A 21,727-nucleotide genomic window follows, 5' to 3' on the forward strand; every position below is an offset into this window, starting at 1 on the left:
CAGTTTAAAGCTTCTGGATGCCTCTGTAAGGGGAAATCAATGGGTCGGCCTGCAGTGAGCGAAGATACGGTTGAACGCGTGCGGGCAAGTTTCAAGCGTAGCCCGCGGAAAATTGGCTCATGCCACAACTGGAGACCGACAGTGCCGACTTCATCTTTCAACAGGATGGTGCTCCACCGCACTTCCATCATGATGTTCGGCATTTCTTAAACAGGAGATTGGAAAACCCATGGATCAGTCGTGGTGGAGATCATGATCAGCAATTCATGTCATGGCCTCCACGCTCTCCCGACTTAACCCCATGCGATTTCTTTCTGTGGGGTTATGTGAAAAATTCAGTGTTTAAACTTCCTCTACCAAGAAACGTGCCAGAACTGCGAGCTCGCCTCAACGATGCTTTCGAACTCATTGATGGGGACATGCTGCACCGAGTGTGCGAGGAACTTGATTATCGGCTTGATGTCTGCCGAATCACTAAAGGGGCACATATCGAACATTTGTGAATGCCTAAAAAAACTTTTTGAGTTTTTGTATGTGTGTGCAAAGCATTGTGAAAATATCTCAAATAATAAAGTTATTGTAGAGCTGCGAAATTGCTTCAATCATTTGTAATAACCCTGTATTATTAAAAATCTATTTACAAATTAAATCAACTGTAACCACATAGCTGAGAGATAATAAACTGATGCATTGTGACATTGCTCTTATTTACAGTTTACATGCCCAAAATTAGCAATTCAATACAAAGTAATATCTTCCTGATATTTTCTGTCTTTCAATCAAGGAATAACTTGTTACATCTGTAATCAGCAAGCCACTGTACTCCTACAGAATTGTGGCATTTGGATATTTTGTTACATAATTCATTTCTTGGCGTATCTTAAGTAACCCCCCCCCCCTTCCAATTTATAATTACTCAAATTCTTTCATTACACAAATTTCATTTTTTAAATTTATTTCATTATCAACATCTAATTCAGAGACTTCACTAAGACTCTTTCAATATCTGACATTCTGGGGAGGAAAAAAAAATTTGATTTGGAGTCTAATAAAAACTAATGGCCATAACTGCTGAGTGAATAAACAAGTGCCCTATCAACAGGTGGGCTCCTCTCAACATCAGTCTGAGTGACTTGCTCGTCCTTCCCACCTTCACCAATCTTTCCCTTCTTCCCTGACAAAGGAGCTAACAGTTGCAAAAGCTAGGTACAGTGTCGCCCCCCCCCCCCCCCCCCTTCCTTCCTTCCTTCCTTCTAAATGTATATGTTAGCACTACTTGGAATATGCCCCCTGAAAGTAAGTGCTGGCAAGCCATTCTCTCTAATTGTAATATCAGAACTTTAGAACTTTTTCCAAGTCAATTTTCTTTTTCCTTTTACATCTATATCCATATTCAGCAAACCACATTTAAGTGTGTGGCAGAGGGTGCTTCCCATAGTACAACATAATATGATTTCTTCCCATACCATTCATGTATCGAGCACAGGGAGAAAGTGCTGAAATGTTTCTGTATGCACTGTACTTGCACTAATAATCTCTTCACCCTACAAGTACAGGAGCAATACATACAGGGCTGTTATACAATCCTAGATTCATCACTTCATACTGGTTCTTGAAACTTAAAGTAGGCTTTGGTGAGATAACTGATGACCGCTTTATGTTCAATGCACCTTGTCAGACCTTCCCGGTATTTGTCCTACATATTTGAGTAAAAACCAAAGTTCTGAGCATATGACTGAGTTTATGTGATTGTTCCATTTCACATTCCTGCAAGTTGTTACATCCAGGCCGGCCGCGGTGGTCTAGTGGTTCTAGGCGCTCAGTCCGGAACCGCGCGACTGCTACGGTCGCAGATTCGAATCCTGCCTCGGGCATGTATGTGTGTGATGTCCTTAGGTTAGTTAGGTTTAAGTAGTTCTAAGTTCTAGGGGACTGATGACCACCGATGTTAAGTCCCATAGTACTCAGAGCCATTTGAACCATTTGTTACATCCAGATATTTCACAAGTTCGTCAATTCCAACTGTGACTCATTGATATTGTAGGCATAGAATGAGGATGTACTGGATCAAATTGGGGAGCAGCAAAATTCGTAACGCAACTCAACTAAAAGAAGGGCTTGGTTAATGAAGACACATCCTGAAGTATCAGAGAATCATCAATTTGGTAATGCAGGGTAGCATGGAGTGGAACTTTTTGTAGCGCACAGTACAACGAAAGACAGTGGTCAAACAATTACGCAACACAACACGACTTTTAACCCGCCACGCTGCAATACTATTAACATTGTCTGACGTGTCATTAAATATATAACTTTAACAGAAAGGGTCTCGACACACCTGCCTGGGACACCCTATGTTGCTTCTACCAGTTGGTCGTAATCAAAGTGCATTTACTGACAGAGGCCTACTGTGGGCTGTAGTTATTATAGGGCACCAAAACTTAGTAGATGTGCTAATGCATTATACGGAACTGATTTACGCTGCAGAAGAATTAGTTCCAATTGCAGGTGCAACTCTGGCACTATATAGTATATGGTAGTATGACATCCAAGCTGTCATTTGACATGCCACAGCACGAGTGAACAGTATGGCTATCAAGAAGACAGACCGTGCACTGTTAGTGAAACTGTTTTACGTGAACAGCAGCAATTACGGTGCTGCAGTGAGAGAGTACCACTGACAAAGGTCTGAGGAGAGGCCCAATGTTATTAAATGGTTTAAAGAAGAATATAATGCAATTTGAAAACATGTGTGAGCCTGGTGTGGCACTTGGAAGACGAAGGTGTCCAATCCCAGTGGAAGTTACTGACGAGGTTGCTACTGCTGTAAGTGATGATGCAGCATGTGCTCCCGAAATACTGGTGCTTGCGCTCGTGCAGTGTCACGAGAATTGTCCATCCCATGGTCAACAGTACGGCAAGTTTTGTGGTCTATTTTACACTGGCACCCGCACATGATCCAGACAGTGCAGTAACTGAAACCTCATGATCGGCAGCAACATTCTGGATTTGCTCCTCGATTCCTGGCAGAGATCGAAATTGATGACATGTGGCTCGGCAGTATTCTATGGAGTGACGAGGTACATGTTCCAACACTGCCGGTTGCAGTTAATACACAGCACTGGCAAATTTAGAGTACTGTTAAATTGTGTGTTGTGTATAAAAAGCAACTGCACTCATTATATTTGACTGTGTGGTGTGGATTCACAAGCATATTTATTCTCGGTTCATTGTTCTTCAAAAAGAATACAACCAGATGCCCCAGTCATATGTACTGTGATGTCTGCATGTTGTCAAAACTTTTTTGTACAACATGTGATTCCCACTTTGGGAGAGCACTACTGTGTGGAAACCACTGTTTTCAAGCAGGATGGGACAACTCATGTCCTCACCCACTGAACAATCTGCTTAATGCAAGCTTCCATACTCTCTAGAGATTTTCCAGATGTATGGCCTGCAAGATCACCTGATCCATGTGACTTTTAGCTGGGCGAATACCTAAAAGAACATTCATCAGAGATGTTGCTTAGATTCCACTGGAGCTGCTGCAAGCAAATGTTGATCATGTAGTTTTACAGATTCAGCATATCCTCGATATCTCCAGAGCTCATATTAAACAATCTGTGCAAGCAAAGGTTAATAACAAAATCAACATTATGCCCTTTTCACTTGTTTAACCTTTTCTGCCCATGTCCCATTCCTAATCAATTGTGTATGGAAATATTTCCACAAGTTTTTCTTGCATTTGCGGTGCCAGATTTGCACGTGGTGACCAAAATTTGAACCAATTTTTTCCAGTGTAACCTGCATTACTGCACTGGAATACTATCATGTTTCACTGACATACCATAATTACATCCCACACTGAACCTCTGTGAATAGCTGCACTTTAATTATAACCACACAGTATATCTGTCAATGATTCCCTGTCACAATAATGTGCTGTTCCTTCTCAAAGAAATATTCAATCCAGATACAAATTTCCTTTGATATCCAGTATAATACTTTCATTAATTCTAGTTAGAGTAGTATCAAGTCAAATGCTTTCCGGAAGTCTAGAAATACAGCACCTAACTGATTTCTTTGATCAATGGCTTTCAGGATGCTATGTGGGAAAAGCATGAGCTGCTTTTTTCATAACCAATTCATGCTGGTTGGGCTGAAGGGAGTCATTCTGTTCAAGATACCTCATTACTTCTGAGATCAGAATACATACCAAAATTCTGTAACAGAAGGAAGTCAACGATATTGAATGTTTCTTTAATGTATCACTTCTGATACTCTTCTCATAGATGAGTGTAACCTATGCTTTCTTCCAAATTAAGTGCACAGTTTTACACTTTAGTAATGTATGGTATATTATAGTTAAGAGACAACCTAACATGGCCATAAATTTGGTATAGAATCTGATAGGTATGCCATTAGCCTCTGGAGCTTTGTTCAATAATAGTTATTTCAGCTTTCCATCAACATCACTCACACTAATATCTATCAGTCATCTTTGCAGTGTTACAAGAATTAAACTTCAGCAACACCCTTGGATTTTCCATTTGTAAAGGAACATCTGAACACAGTTCAGCATTTTAGATTTTGCTCTGCAACTCTCAATTTCAGTTCCTATCCCGTCTGAGTGCAGACCTGTTGAGACCTGCAGTTACGTGTCATCCATGTACATCAGATAATTTAACATACAGCTCAAGCAGTCGATGTTTTCGATGGTAAACCCATATACAATTGGACTGGATACAGAGGAGAACTTTTGAAGTGCTAAAAATAACCAAAATTGGCTTAATCTTTCATCCTTGAGATATGCCTCTAATGAATCTAATTTGCTTTGTTATTAACTTATTATTATTTTGTTGTTTTTGAGCTGAAGATATTGCTTCATAATGGATGAGAATGTTTTATGCCCCCCCCCCCCACACACACACACACACCGCCTCAGACTATACGCCCAGGTACCCCAATACCGTACATGGGAATGAAAATTTGTAATAAATTAAAAGGGAACAAGTTAATGCAGATGAATTTAGGTCAACTTAACAGAAAGCTATATGAGGCACTGATACCGAAAGGTTATTACTCAGTGGCTCAATTCATGTACGACGAACTGGAAATTTGGGCTGGATACAACGTATTACATATTCCAAGAAATATCATTATAGTGTTGTTATTTATTTTAGTCCTATAATTTATTGACATAAAAATCATTGTAACTGTATTATAAATTTTTGACATGTCTCCTGTATGCAAACCAAATGGATCGCAAATGTACATCATGAGATGAATAAACCACAATTCCAGTGTGGTGGTGATTGATCTGTTCATTTTACAAAATCTGCAAATCTGCAATAACATGGAACAGAGTCAAATTCTTTTTGTAATCATTGTAAGCTGAAATTGTTTTTTTATTTGCTGTGCACTCTACAATGACCGAATCTATGATGGGCTGTTCTTTGCAACATTTAGATTCCTTCACACAGCATTTATGTTGTTCTGCTAATATTTTTATTTGTATCATCAAATGTCTATCCAGCATATTCCTTACACATAAAGTGAACACTTTACAATGTGCATAAGTATGTTGTTTCCTTCTCATCTAGTATGGTTAAGTCTCCACTGACCCGCAGTTCTGGGTGACTTTCCCGAAATATACCTATTTTCCTAGACCTCTCCTGTCCTTTTCCTTCACCCTTCTTCCTTCCCCTTCAACCCTTCTGTCTGGAGAAAGAGCCACTGGCTCCAGAAGTTTACCAATCACATAAGTCTTATGTGCGTGTTTTGCAGCCACTTGGTGAGTAGATTTTTTTATCTATTCAATTACATAATTTTGAGCATGTTGTTAGTAGTATTTGTCTCGCTCTCTGTTTTGGCAGAAAGTATATTGTGCCTGGCCTTGAGGATAATATCTGGCTGCTGAACAAAGGTACTGAACCTGATAGTCATAAGTCAGGTTGAAGAGTTTAAGCTACACGTTTTGAATACTGTTTGGGTCTGGCACTTTCCAGCTTAATGTTTATGCTATTGCCAGAGTGGCAACTTATATAGTGATGGTGTTGTGTTCCACTTCTTATGTGTGTTTTACTATTTCCTTCTCACTTTTATCCAGATGTCAATTGGGTCATAATTCACTTCTTTTTTCCACACAGAGCAGTCTGTTCCAGCTTAAGAGCCCTGTGCTGAGCTGCAGAGCGTTGTCACTTGCTGTGAACAAATGGGCCAGCAGCCTGTGGCATAGTAGTTGCAGGGCAAGCATTTTGACCTGCCTGCTGCACCTTAAATGATCGCCAATGTCTTACTCTTAGTGGCTACGAGATAACAGTATGCTACCTTGGGGAAATGGGAAGTTAAGAAAATAAATAAGAAACAACTATTTTAAAAGAAATTGCATATGTTTATTGGGCATCTGAAATTACACTTTTTTTCCACAATGAGAGTGGAAATATCAAGCATCAAAGTGTTTGCAGTGTTAATGAGGACGATAGCCTTCAGTGCATCCTGAAGAAAAGACTGTTCCTTGGTTTTTATTCTTTTCATTGCAGAGAAAAGCTCTCACAAGAATATGTAGAATCAAAACATGCTCATGATCTGTGTGGCATTTTTGTGGGGCTTTGGAAATGTTTTTTGCTGTAATGAACGATACCACTATAAGAATCCAGTCTGCTGTAGTATTTGTTTTTCAGCAAAGCTGAATTATGGAGATCAATAACTCTCAATTGGAGCGAGGATGATAAATCATTGTGTGAAACTGAGAAAGGCGTGCAGAACAATTTCATTTCTATTTCAAAAATTCAAGCTCTCAAAATCTTGATTCAAAAGATATGATGAGCTGCCTTATCTCAGCTTGATAATCACTGAAACTGGTACCGTCAGGTAATTTTAAAGAAGTGTGACAACTGAACAAAGTTAAAATTCCTTTACCCATCTGCCTCTCATGCAAACTTGACTTCCCTACGAATACACTGATTTAGTTGTGTATGTCAACTACTAGTTACTCTTTACCCTGCAATGACAGTTTTAAATTTATGTCCGATGTCAATTTAACATCATTTAGGCATTCTAATTTCTTCCCTTTTCATTTCCAAAAAGAGATTTATTTCCTCACTAATGGCAAAGAAAACATCAAGCACTTCTCCTCAACTCTGCTAATGACCTGTGCTGTTGTTAGGTATGGCCCCACACTATGTTTCCTCATCTTTCAAGAATCCTTTGGAATGGTGGTGATTTACATCACGATGACATGCAAAATTCACACACCTGACCACAACTCTCATTACATCACTTAGTTCCACTGTTTCAGCACACAGTGCCTTCTGGTGAACAGTCCAATATCTTTTACTAATCCATTCCCGCATTTACTTTTCAAACGAGAAGCGAAACCTTGATGACACCCCCCCCCCCCCCCCACACACACACACCATTTGTGGCACACTGTCCACGGCCACATATGGCACGCTGTCCATGGCTACAGAATGGAGCTTAGCCCGAGGCCAATTCATAATGTCCACTGATTCACCGACAGCTAAAAAAAAATATCTAGTACTGTTGCAGTGTAATCGAATGGTACCACCTCCGGCCCCATATCAACACCGTGCACAAATATTGAAGGTTGAGCACAGTCACATACATCAGTGACTTTGTCAAGTACTAGTGAAAATGCAACAATGGTCTTTACTTTTTTTGTGAGTTGTGGCTAAATTCGCTTCGAGGTCGAGGATTCGACGAGACACTGTATGCTTTGAAAGGCAAACCCCCTTCGATTACCTGCAGCTGCCTTTGAAACAAAAATTCTTCAATTGCTACCATGTACAATTTTACAAAAGCCCCACAGAAAACAGCTTGCCACTCGTCACTATAATGTGAGCAACTTTGTAGCTTGCACAAACTGCTGTATGAAGTACTTCTTAAGAGAATTAAGTACTTTGTGACATATGAGGCACTGCAAGACGTCCATCTCTCTCAAAAAAATCTGTATCCTTCAATTGAGGAACAGGACTTTCACAACCAACCACAGCTGCCACTGAACACAGAATTCTTGTGTCAGCTGTGGCTTAATGTGTCCAGGGCACAGTGAGTTTGCTTTCCCCTCCACATAGGCTCCGAGACACTGCACGGAATGCTCCAGTGTGTTCATCCTCCCAGGGGTACTGTTAGAAAAGCCTTCCTAAAATTTCCTGGATTATTAGTGAGACATCTTTTCCAAGGTGGTATGGTGTCTCAATACATTGTTTATATACTGGCACTATCTTTCCGCCTGCTCAAATGTGTTGCTGCATAGACAACTGTCTAAACTCCATCAAAACTAAGTGCATTTGTGACAGGTACTCTGGTATAATGGTGATGATGTGCTTGGGAATTCACAGCATCTATATGAGATACTCCTCTGTATTCCATGACTGCTGTATTAAATTTAGCTCTGAGGTTTTCAGTTATTTTCCATTACATACCTCCCTTAGGCTCCACTGTTGCTGCTACTCTATATGACATTGATCCACTGTGTTCTACGAAGGTGGAACAGCCCCCTGGGTAATGTGAGCAATGTTATTTCTGACCTTTTTCAGTGCTGGTATTGGTATCAGGTCTCTCATTACCTAGTCAGTCTGATCTGCAATTCTCTGTTGTAATGCTTTCAAAGAAGGATACAGGTTACTAAAGGCACATGCAGCTCTGATTTGTAGCCGAGATTAGTGTCAAGTTTAGTGATAAAGAAATACTGGTGCTTCATGAATACTGCACTTGCAGTTTTTCCAGCCTTTGTGAGTGCTGTCTGAGCTGTGGTTGACTGGAGCCATCAAACACATTTAGCTGGTGGCAATATGAGCTAACGGTGTTGGGTTCTCTTCCAGTGTGACAGTAGCCAATTCTGCCGACCTACTGGCTAGCCAGCTGGAACCCTCCCCACCACCGAAAGCTCACATATTGTCATCTCCTGTAGCAGCTCCAAAGACATGCTGGCAATTCTGTGAACACAACTTTTTCCAAGACTTGTTAGTGTTTCACAAACTCTTCTACTACGACTACTATTAATACAACAACATCAAGAAACATCAGAAATGTGTTATCAATGCAATATTACTGTAGTGAGGTGTCGCCTAAGTTTCATTATTTTCTGCAGCCTTCCTTTTGTTATCTATTATTTTTACTTGTTGGCACTTCTCCATTTGTCAGCAGTTGATGAGTTAAGCAGTTAACATTGGAACAACAGACCTGACACTTTTACAGCGGTGCCGTAAATTTTGATAGTTGCATAAACATTACCAATTTTGAGATTATCTTTTATGGTCATCAGTATAAAATGACAGTATCAACATTGTTTAATTTCAATGCAAACTGTTTATTCAATTCTTTTTATTGGAGTATGTTTCAAATTATTGCAAATGGCAGTAATTCAAAGATGGTTTTCTTATTATTAAAACAACCTGACACCTCAGCTTGATGTCTGAGTACAGCAGGCGTTCTCTGACTACCCAGATGTTGTGCACAGGAAATTTTCCATTTTCTTTCTGCAGGCAACTTTGTAGAACTTATAAAGGTAGCTCCTCTTACAAGATGTGCACATCCCTAGATTTTTTTACAGTATGTTGCAGTGCTGTTTATATTACAACATTTCTGGGCCATTATTTATTTTTTTTCCACGCTGTGACGGTACTACTACCTGTAGTGATCCAAGGTGTCTTTAATGATTTGTTGTTATTAATTTTGTTGTCTTCTTACTAATTTCTAAAATGGTAGCTGCTGGTTTACACCCCTCCCATGACTCCTACCTACCAGTAAAGCTCTCCTTTTCCTGTTGCGATTTTCACCAATCTTATTGAAAGTTCCTTAGCAGTGTTCTGCTGCATCCCATATTTCTCTACATCTGTACTCTTTGGGAATAATGATGAATGAACCTGTTTAATTTATGACGTATTTTTAACTTTACCATGAGGTATAAGTTGGCAAAAATGCATGCCAATAAATCAAGAGAAACAATTAAACATGGTAACTATATTTGTTTACCAGTAGTATACGTCTTTACCAATGTCACTTTAAGGATCAACAAAATTAAATCCAATTAGACAGAAGCGTTGTTTTTGAATTTATAATGAAATAGAGAAAGCTTTTCACAACGTTGACTGGAATACTCTCTTTCAAATTCTGAAGGTGGCAGGGGTAAATTACAGGGAGCGAAAGGCTATTTACAATTTGTACAGAAACCAGATGGCAGTTATAAAGAGTCAAGGGGCATGAAAGGGAAGCAGTGGTTGGGAAAGGAGTGAGACAGGGCTGTAGCCTATCCCAGATGTTATTCAATCTGTATATTGAGCAAGCAGCAAAGGAAACAAAAGAAAAATTCGGAGTAGGAATTAAAATCCATGGAGAAGAAATAAAAATTTGAGGTTCGCTGATGACATTGTAATTCTGTCAGACACAGCAAAGGACTTGGAAGAGCAGCTGAATGGAATGGACAATGTCCTGAAAGGAGGATATAAGATGAACATCAACAAAAGAAAAATGAGGATAATGGAATGTAGTCTAATTAAATCAGGTGATGCTGCGGGTATTAGATTAGGAAATGAGATGCTTAAAGCAGTAAATGAGTTTTGCTATTTGGGGCGCAAAATAACTGATGATGGTCAAAGTAGAGAGGATATAAAACGTAGACTGGCAATGGCAAGGAAAGTAGCCATGTATGGAAGTGAAACATGGACAATAAATAGTTTGGACAAGAAGAGAATAGAAGGTTTTGAAATGTGGTGCTACGAAAGAATGTTGAAGATTAGATGGATAGATCACATAACTAATGAGGAGGTATTGAATAGAATTGGAGAGAAGACAAATTTGTGGCACAACTTAACTAGAAGAAGGGATTAGTTGGTAGGCCATATTCTGAGGCATCAAGGGATCATCAATTTAGTATTGGAGGGCAGCGTGGAGGGTAAAAATCGAAGAGGGAGACCAAGAGATGAATACACTAAGCAGATTCAGAAGGATGTAGGTTGCAGTAGGTACTGGGAGATGAAGAAGCTTGCACAGGATAGAGTAGCATGGAGAGCTGCATCAAACCAGTCTCTGGACTGAAGACCACAATAACAACAATGAAATAATAGTTGAGGAAAAGTGTGGCACGCAGAATTACTTACGTTTTTGGATGTGGAAATATAATCCAAAATAGAATTGATTGACTTCTCACTATGATTCCTAGTGACTGCACTCTTTATGTACGTTAGAAGTTGTTTGTATCGTGCCATCATTTCCTTGTAGTTTCCCTGTAATGTACATAAATGAAAGAAAATATCAATTTAATTAATAAGTAAAACAATTACTGCAACGTGCATACTTGATTACATGGATTATTTTAGTAATTATAATAGCAACACATTACTCAGTTATGTCTTAACAGCCAACGTTTACAGCAGCAAAAGCCTTCTTAAAATTTTGAGCAGATAATCCACATATGCTGCTTTTAAATATGTTGTATACTACCTATGGTTTTCGTAGTGCATATCAGTCTTCGGGAGGGCAGAATTTTGTGAAATTTTGATCTTCCATTTTAATAACAACAATGAAGACTACAAATACGGGTGATTCAGGAAGATAGGCAAATATTTTAATATGTTGTCAAAAAGAAAACTCAAGGAAAGGAACGGGGAGGGGGGGGGGGGGGGCCACAGTCAGGCACTGGGCATCTGTGTAGAGCTCTGGTCAGGACTGATCATAATACGGCAACAAATACATCACCCATGATTTAATAGGGGGCATACAATTTAAAACTATGTGAGTGTGTCCACACACAAGTGTACCAGATGGTACCTGGAGCTGTTGTTACGCAGAGGCCACCAAGTGGGAACCAGCCCAGATAAAGCAATCATCCACATACAGAGCAGTGGTGATCGTTGCTCTGACAGGCCAAGAGAGCATCAATAGCAATGAGCAAAAGGACACTTAATATCGAGCCTTGTGGAACACCATTCTCCTGGGTCTGCGAAGAGCAGAGAACATTGGCAACCCAAACTCAGAATGACCAGTGGGACAGGAACTGGTGAATACAATTGGGAGGAGGCTCCAAAGACCTCACTCACTGAGTGTAAGTAAGATGTTATAGTACCAAGCTGTGTCATAGGCCTTATGAAGAGCAAAGAAAACTGTGATAAGATGGCGGTGCTGAGAAAATGCCTACTGAACTGCGGTTTCCAATTAAAGCAGATGATCTGAGACCATCCCTCCCTAAAGCCATAATGCTAAGGTGGTAAAATATCCCAAGATTCGAGGACCCAACTAAGCTGACAAGCCACCATCCATTGAAATAACTTTCAGGGGACATTGGTTAGACTGATAAGCTGGTAACTATTGACGGATGACAGATTCTTAGCAGGCTTAAGGACAGGAACCACAACCTGACTCTCTAATGAGAGGATCAGATGACTTAGAGCCAAATATAATTAAACACTGGAGGAAATATTTCTACTGTGGAGGACTCAGGTGTTTCAGAAATTGGTTACATATAGAATCAGGGCTAGGGGCTGAATCATGGGAAGAGGAGAGGGACAGAAGAAGTTCCATCCAGAAGATGGTTTGCTACTGAACTCCACCTGACAAGGGATACAACTTAAGAGGGAAGCTTCAGCCCATTGTTTCCAGAGGAGGAAGGCAGTTGGATAGGAGACTGATGCCAACACTGTTACAAGATGAATCACAGCATGTTCTGTGAGAACTGATGGATCCCTACAAAGGCCACCCAGAAGGGCAAGGCCTGGGATGGAAACTTCCATTGGCAATCTTTGAGGGCGCGGACCGTAACCCACACCAGTGATGAGAGGACAGAAGAAACTACAGAAGAGTCAAAATGTTCCCAACACACCCACTTGCTCTGTTTGATTAAGTAACAGGCTTTGACAATAAGACAGTTAAAGGTAATAAGATTGGCAGAGGACGGATGCTGTTTACGGCATTGCAAGGCCCGACAACGATTACAGATGGTGATGACAATAAGTGTGCTCCACCACAGGACCAACCGGCAATGAAAGGAGCCAGTCAAGTAAGGGACGACAATGTTGGCAATGTGAATAACTGAACTGACCTCATCAATGAAACCTGATAAAAAGGGGGTAAACACAACCTGGGGGATATATAGAAGCCAATCAATGCAATGGCAAGCCCAGTCGAGCAATCTGACCAACAGAAGGTGGGAAGGGAATGAGAGAATCAACGGGAGCTCATCATTATCGCAGTGGTCATCATGTGGTGACCAGTGTAATGAAAGGAGAAGGGAAGGGAAAGTGAGCGAAAGATCTATGACAGAGGAAGTGTCATAAGTGACACTGAAATTGCTAGGGGAACCATCATTAAGAAGGTTGTAGTCTGCAAGAAACTGGTTTACGAGGGGGACCCCGTTTAGATGAAAAGCACTGCTTCATAAGGAGTGATGGGCGTTAAAACCCAAAGGAGGAAGAAGGGAAGGGGTAGTTGCTGAAGCTGGGAAGTCTGGATAGCAGGCTTAGGTGGCCTGTTAGGAGGGGGACAGAGACTGCAAACCATGACTGCAGTGTCAAGTGGACCCAAATGACAACTGCTTCCAATCTGGTATGAAGAGGGTGGAGGGGGGGGGGGGGGAGGAGAAGAGCAAATGTGGTAACAACATCCATACGGACCAACGTGCAGGAGCCGCTGAAAGCTCTCAAAGCACTGACTCAGTTCTTACAAAGCACAGAACCCATGAAGGTTCGATGGATGAGCATCAGAAAACAGATTCCTGGAGAACAACAGAAGCTGCTGAGTAAAAGGCAATGAAGGATTGCAATGCCAGAAGGTGATGGTGGCATCCATTACAATTCCATTGAATAAACACAAAAGGGAATCAATTGTCAGTTAACCATCCGTCAGCAACAAGGATGGGATGATATTCAAATACAAGAGGTCTGACTCAAAGAATGGAAAATCCAGGATGGAATGTAACAATATTATGAGAACGAAAGTTGCTACTCACCATACAGCGGAGAATCTGAGTCGCAGATAGACATAACAGTAAGACTCACAATTATAGCTTTTGGCCATTAAGGCAATTGTCAACAATAGGCACAATGGATATGCAGTTGTTGCCACAATGGTCACAGGCACAAAGGGCCGCCAATTGGATGGTAGAAGCAGGTTTGACCCAAAGCAAACCTGACCACATCTCAGACAATCCACTTTGCCAAACTTGTCTTCAACAGTATCCACAAAAAATAATGGCTTGGTGGTGATGAAAGTGTCCCCGTCAGTCCTGGTGCAGACAGGTAGCACGGAAAGGGTTTCACCCTAAGATGGCGACCCTGGCTGACCTGCCAGTGTGTAGCCAGGGAAGGGAAGGATGCAGTGATATAAGAAGCAGCAATAAAATATCCATTGGTAACTAGAGAGATGGCCAGAGAGGAACAGCCAGCTTGAAGCTTAATGCATTTTACATTCATAGCACCCCAATACCAGAACTTCGATCAGAGGCTCTTTCCAAGGTTGCCACACAACCTAGCAAAGGACTGTCAGACATGGCGGCTATTGCTGGGAGTTCCGATGCTCCACTCACTCAGACTTAGGTATCAGAAGCGTCATCCCTGTGTTGTCAGAGGGCTCAACCATAATGGTACATACTGACTCCACCACTTGGACTGGCTACCGTGCTATCTAACATTATAGGACATTGGCATCGAGGAAAAGATGGAAGAGACAGGAAAGCCACCGAAGATGTTAAGCAAAGTGTCCTTCCACAGTTGGCTCACACTACAGAAAGAAAATTTAGAAGGGGAGGCGAGACCCCCAAAGGGGAACCAAAAAAAGTGAAAATTAAACAGCAAGAGAGAAAAACAAACAAACAAACAAACTGGAGTGCCAGAAAGCACAAGGATAGCCAGGCTGATGTAAGCAAAGAAACCAGGAGGAGGGAAGGATGGAATAGAGAGCAAAGAGAGGGGAAGGATGGGACAGAGGAGAGGGGACAGGGAGAGAGAAGGACAGGGAAAGGAATACAGCCCTGGAAGGAGGAAAGGGCTGAAAGGGCTGCAATACCTCGGGGCATCATGTGCACCACACATGAACTCATGAAAGAGCCACAAGCCCCTTCAGCAGGTGGCGTACATTTGTGGTTTATCAAGCCAGGAAACTATCACAAACTGGCATACAAAAAAACTACTTAAATTACAATGCATGTACACCACAGGAGATTTTCAATAGTCTCTCTTTGTACAAACTTGGTCTCAGAGAAAAAATGAGTAGGAATTTTTTTTGGAAATTTAATGCACTTTAATTTTGAAATTTGATACATTTTCACTAGAGGCCGCATTCTTTATTAGTTATTCCAGAAAAATGCACAAACATCACCTTCAAATGCGACCCCATCCCAGGCTCACCTCTCCAGCCCCAACTGGAAAGGATGTTTAGTATGTTGTTCATGGCACTCCCTCCTAGGACTGTACAAAATTTTGTGACTACGCAAATTATTTCCAACATTCGACCTTTTTTGTCATCACCGACTGGGCTGTTACGCCATCGGCTTAGTTGGCTGTTACGTTAACACCATTCATTTTACTTTCCCCATGAGAACAAGGAAATACAACAAAATTTGTAAACATTGTGCAAAAACTAAGTAAATTTACAATTCGATCCAAAATCACCCTTAAAAGCACTGTAGTTTCGTGGCAAGGTGCCAAGACAAACAATACAATTTAATTGTTCATTTCGTACTGTTAAAAGTCACTAGCTACATAAATGTCAATTTTACAATTTGTAACTCTATGAGTAAGCCAGTGGCTTAACAACTGTCTAGTCAATGAAAATCAAAAGAAGGTCGAATATGGGAAAATTAGTGTAGTCTCAAATTTTTGTACAGTGCTACGAGGGAGTACCACAAACAATGTACTAAAAATCCTGACCAGTGGTGGCCGATTACGTGGTTTGAGGGTGAGGGGAGGTGGTTTGAAGGTCACCTTTCTTTCCATTTTTCTTGAATAACTTCAAAATGACAGTCTCTGGTGAAAACTTATCACAACACAAAATTAGACTACATTAAATTTCCTACAGTAAAAGTCCTACTCATTTTTTCTCTAGGATCAATAGTTTGCATGATGAGAGCAAGAGAACATTGCGAACTTTGTGCATGGCAGTTGTGGTAGTTTCCAGAAGTGTCCTGTATCAACTCATTCGTCTCAACTTCCTCTACACCACTGTGATGTGTTCTAAACGACTAGCATTTACCGCCGCATTTATAGTTGTCTGGTCTATACTAAGGAAAATATTATTTAGTTTAATCATAGGGACCCAGTACACAGCTTCACAAGAAAAGCAAATACAATTTACATGTCATACACTAAACTAGCAAATATCTAGCACCATTATAAACATCTTTGCATCGACATCTTTACTCTGCAAATCACTGAAGTGATGGCAGAGCAGAGGGTACATTCCATTGTAAACACCCCCCCCCCCCTTTCCCTCCCCCATTCCATTCATGTACGGAGCACAGGAGATAAGACTGCTTAAATACCTCTGTGCATGCTGTAATTAATCTTATCCTCACTATCTCTACGGGAGTGATACATAGGGGGTTTGTAGTACAGGGTGGGTGAGACTTTGCTCCCTAGTTTTAGATGCCCATAAGTTTTGTGATTGTTGATATTTATTAATTAATGTAGTTGTGTTTTGTTAAAAGATCCCTGAGAATATTTTGACCATCCATAGTGTCTACTTATGGTGAATGACGAGATGGCAGGAAAGTAACTTTACAAGAGTTCACCCAGGTTGCTTCATGGTTTGAAGTGTGGTGATCTAGCCCTTGTTCAGCGATGGTGACAGGTGTTCATGGCCCTCACACCACACTTGATGCTGAAACTATTAGGAATCACACCAAGCTATTGACAACTGGCTCAGTTGTTGATAAACCTAAAAGATGATGACATTCGGTGTGACCTCCAGAAAATGTAGTGGCAGTGAAGAACATTTTCACACAAGGTCCTGGTAAACCAACACTCCAGTCAGCTCAAGGGAATGGAATCAACATGCACACAGTGTAAGTTCTACATCTACATCGATATTCCAAAGCCATGGTATGGTGCTTGGCGGAGGGCACACTGTATCACTACAAGTCATTTCCTATCCTGTTCCACTCACAAATAAAGTGAGGGAAAAACTTTCTATATGCCTCCATATGAGCCCTAATTTCTCGTACCTTATCTTTGTGGTCCTTACACACAGTGCATGTTTGTGGCAGTAGAATCATTCAGCCATCGGCTTCAAATGCTGATTCTATAAATTTTCTCAATGGTGTTTCTCGAAAAGAATTCTGTCATCCCTCCAAAGATTCCAATTTGAGTTTCTGAAGCATCTCTATAACAATTACGTGTTATTCCACGCTACCGGTAACAAATCTAGCAGCCCACCTCCGAACTGCTTCAATGTCTTCCTTCAATCCAACCTGGTACAGATCCCAAACACTCTAACAGTACTCAAGAATTGGTCGCACCAGTGTCCTATATACAGTCTCCTTCACAGGTTTACTACTCTTTCCTAAAATTCTCCCAATAAATCGAAGCTGACCATTCGCTTTCCCTACCACAGTTCCCAAATGCTCGTTCCATTTTTTATCACTTTGCAACATTACACCCAGATATTTAAATACTTGACTGTGTCAAGCAGGACACGAGTAATAATGTATCCGTACATTACAGGTATGATTTTCCTACTCATCTGCATTAACTTACATTTTTCCACATTTAGGGCTAGCTGCCATTCATCACACCAACTGAAGATTTTGCCTAAGTCATCTTCTATCTTCCTACAGTCACTCAACTTCGACACCTTATCATACACCACGGCACCATCAGCAAACAACAACAACAGATTACTGCCCACCCTGTTGGCCAAATCATTTATGGATACAGAGAACAACAACAGTTGTATCACACTTCCCTGGGGCACTCCTGATGATACCCTTGTCTCTGATGAACACTCGCCGTCAAGGACAATATACTGGGTTCTATTATTTAAGAAGTCTTCAAGCCACTTGAGTATCTGTGAACTTATTCCATACACACATACCTGCAATGGGTACTGTCTCAAATGCTTTCCGGAAATCTAGAAATATGGAATCTGCGTGTTACCCTTCATCCATCATTCTCAGAATGTTGTGTTAAAGAAGGACATGCTCTGGAGACCTCGTTATATTTAGAAGTTAATTGAAGGACTGTGACAGGCAGATGGTATACGAGGAAATTATGCTGTCATGGCATAACAAATTATTTGTTCAAGCACATAATTTGGAACAATGAGGTGATGTTTCACATTGGGGCCCTCATCAATCCACACAACTACCATTATTGGGAAGAAACAAATCCAGGAATAGCAACTGAAAAATCACAGAGTTGACCAAAATTGACAGTCTGGTGCAGTACACCATGGATGGTCTCACTGGCCCATTCATACTGTGAGACACCATGAACCAGTATCACCAGGTGCTGAATGAATACGTAAGGACACTGACAACACAGTGGGACGATGTTGCAGATTTCCTTTTTCAGCAAGACAGAGCACCGCCTTATTTTGACAGCATCGTTCATGACTGACTCAATGAATACTCTACAGGATGTTGGCTGGACAGCAGGGACCCCAAGAATGGCCTCCAAGAAGCCCAACCTCACCTCTTGCAATTTACTGTGGGGTTTGGCGACAGAAGAGGTATACCAAACAGGCCCACACACACTGGATGAATTAGAGGACAGGATCACATTTGTCCTTGAAAATGTACCTGTGACTTTCCCACAGAAATCAATTTATGACAATCCTATATGTTTACGTTGTTTGGGTGACAACACAGGAGAATATGTGGAATTTTAGTGCAGTTCACATATTCTCATGGTCATGAGAACCGACTAAAACTTGTTCTGTATGCAAATATTCATTAATAAAATATATATGGGTATTTAAAACTAGGGCGCAACTTCTCACCCACCCTGTACATTCCTAGGGCCATCATTTAAAGCCCGTTCTTGAAATTTTGTTAGCAGAAGTTCTCGGGATAGTTTACATCTGTCTTCAGAACTCTGTCAGTTCAGTTTCTTGAGCACCTCTATGACATATTCATGTGTCAAACAAACCTTTGACTAACTATGCTGCCCTTCTTTGTATCCATCCAATATCCCCTGTTAGTCCTTTCTACTATGGGAGCCACACACTTGAGCAATATTCTATGATGGGGAACACAAGTAATTTGTCTCAGTCCCCTGCTGACTGATTGGATTTCCCCAGTATTCTACCAATAAACCAAAGTCTGCCACTTGTTTTACCCACAGCTGAGCCTATGTGGTCATTCCATTTCGTATCCACACTAAGCTTACACCCAGGTATCTGTACAAGTTAACCAATTCCAACTACAACTCACAGATATTGCCGTCATAGTATACTATGTTTCTTTTTTTTTTTTTTTTAATTTTATGAAGTGCACAGTTTTATATTTCTGAACATTTAAAGCAAGTTGCAAATCTTTGCACCATTTTGAAATCTAATCAAGCTATGTCTGAATATCTGCACAGCTTCCTTCGGAGAGTACAGCACATGTGGAAAGTCTGAGTTTACTATTAGCCTAATGTTATCCACAATGTCATTACTATACAACATGAACAGTAAGTTTCCCAACACACTTGCTTTGGGGACACTGAGTTATTCTTACACCTGTCTATGATGCTCTTTCCCAGATAGATTGCTGTGTCCTCTCTACCAAAAAGTCTCAATCCAGTAACAAATTTTGCTTGTTATCCCATACAATCATACTCCTTATAATTAGACAATGATGATGATGATGATGATGATGATGATATGTGGGCGAGGGCACTAAACAGCAAACTCACCAGCGCCTTGCATGAATGATACACTCTGATAAGCCAAAACATTATGACCGCAGCGTATCGCAACGTTGGATGCCACCTGCTGGTGTCGCAGGCACGTGACGCAGTAATAAAAGTATGTAGGCAGAGCAGACACGGACAGGAGATCGTCCTAGCAATGATACGTGCTGCAAAAGGAGAAATCCACTGAAATAAGCATCTTTGACAAAGGGAAGATATTATTACACAGAGCCTGTGAATGAGTATCTCAAACAGTGAAGCTGGTCGAATGTTCACATGCTACTGTTCTGAGTATTTACGGAAAGAGGTAGATAAAGTACCACTACACATTAAATGGTTGGATGTCCACAACTCTTCACAAAACATGGGGTTCAGAGGCTTGTCTGCTCTGTAAAGTGGGATAGATTGTGATCTGTGGCATCTCTGCCAGAAGAGCACAATGCTTGTGCAAGCATAAGTGTTTCAGAGCACACCATTCATCGAACATTGTTGAACAAGGAGCTCTGCAGCAGACCACCCCAACGTGTTCACATATTGAGCCGACAACATCGCCTATTATGATTGCAATGGACATGGGACCATCAGGATTTGACCACCGAACAATGGAAACGTGTCATCTCTTTGGCTGAATCACATTTTTGCTAGACTAAATCGCTGGTTGTCTCCACAAACGCTATCATTGAGATGAACAGCAACTCGGAAAGTGCAGTGCACCATGGATGCATGCTGGCGGGAGCAGTATTATACTTTGGGAGACATTCTCCTGTGCTTGCACTGGACCTGTGGTAGTAAGCGAAAACACGCTGACAGCTGCAAACCACCTGCATCCCTTCACGCTTGATGTCTTTTCTGATGGTGATGTCATCTTTCAGCGGTACAATTGTCAGTGTCTGAGCCAGAACTGCTCTACAGTGGTTTGAGTAACTCGCATTGATGTCTCGGCAACCAAATTCACCCGATGTAAAACCTGTGGAACCCATGTGGGTCACTGTCAAGCGTGATCTGCATACACACATAAATGGACCATTATTTATACGAATTACATGACCTGTGCGTAGACATCTAATGCGACATATCTGCACAGACCTACCCACAAACTGTCAGATCCCTGAAACACAGAATCATTCCAAAGACACACAAACAAGCTATTAAGCAGGTGGTCATAATGTTTTGGCTCACCAGTGTGCCTACACGTGTGGTCAAACTTCATTTAAAAAAAAATAATAAATTGAAAAACCAAGTTGCATTCACACACAAGAATTGAGAAGACAACCCCTATATGGTGAGCATCAGAAAAGCCCTCAATAAATGTCAGATGAAACACAGCAGAATACCTAGATAAAAATCAAGGATAAAATACCAGTAGGGACACAGTTAAAAAGGGGACAGGTGACTTTGGTTGGATGACTACCAAGAAATAACGGGTCGACCGAAGAATTCTGCAACTCGTTAAAATCTTTCACTAAATATTTTGGGAAGAATTTCAGACATCACACAAAATCTTAATATACGAACTACACTCACCTCATTATCAGCTAAAATAAACAGGTCCTGTAGGAGATCTGGATCAGTTCTCAGGTTGTCATATAAAACAAACAGAATCGAAATCTGTCTTATCAAAAGCTGTGTCCACACCTGTGACACACTGGTAGTTCCTTACGACTTAAGAGAAAGCCATATGTCAAGAGGCAATGTCCCCCTGTAAGCTGCGTAAGTGTCATTTCTTCAGCTCCTTGTGGTCAGAAAGCAGTAAGCCGTGATTGCACTGAGGGTATTACAGAATGTAGCTTATTACTCCTCACTTCCATCCACTGAGCCTCCCACCAACACAATTGTCTTGGTCACAAATGAGGTAAGAGTGTTAAGAGCCTGCAGTGGGC

General features: G+C 41.0%; 1 protein-coding gene across 1 annotated transcript in view; it reads right to left on the reverse strand.

The window, feature by feature from the left end:
- The window catches only part of LOC126088580 (COP9 signalosome complex subunit 2), a 97,109-nt gene that overhangs the window by 61,589 nt on the left and 13,793 nt on the right, over positions 1–21,727 (reverse strand). The window contains exon 3 of the mRNA XM_049906777.1: positions 11,124–11,249. Within this exon, the coding sequence (XP_049762734.1) occupies positions 11,124–11,249 (126 nt within the window). The remainder of the gene's footprint in view (positions 1–11,123; positions 11,250–21,727) is intronic.

Source organism: Schistocerca cancellata, chromosome 6 (assembly GCF_023864275.1).
Source record: "Schistocerca cancellata isolate TAMUIC-IGC-003103 chromosome 6, iqSchCanc2.1, whole genome shotgun sequence".
Classification (NCBI taxonomy): Eukaryota; Metazoa; Arthropoda; class Insecta; order Orthoptera; family Acrididae; genus Schistocerca; species Schistocerca cancellata.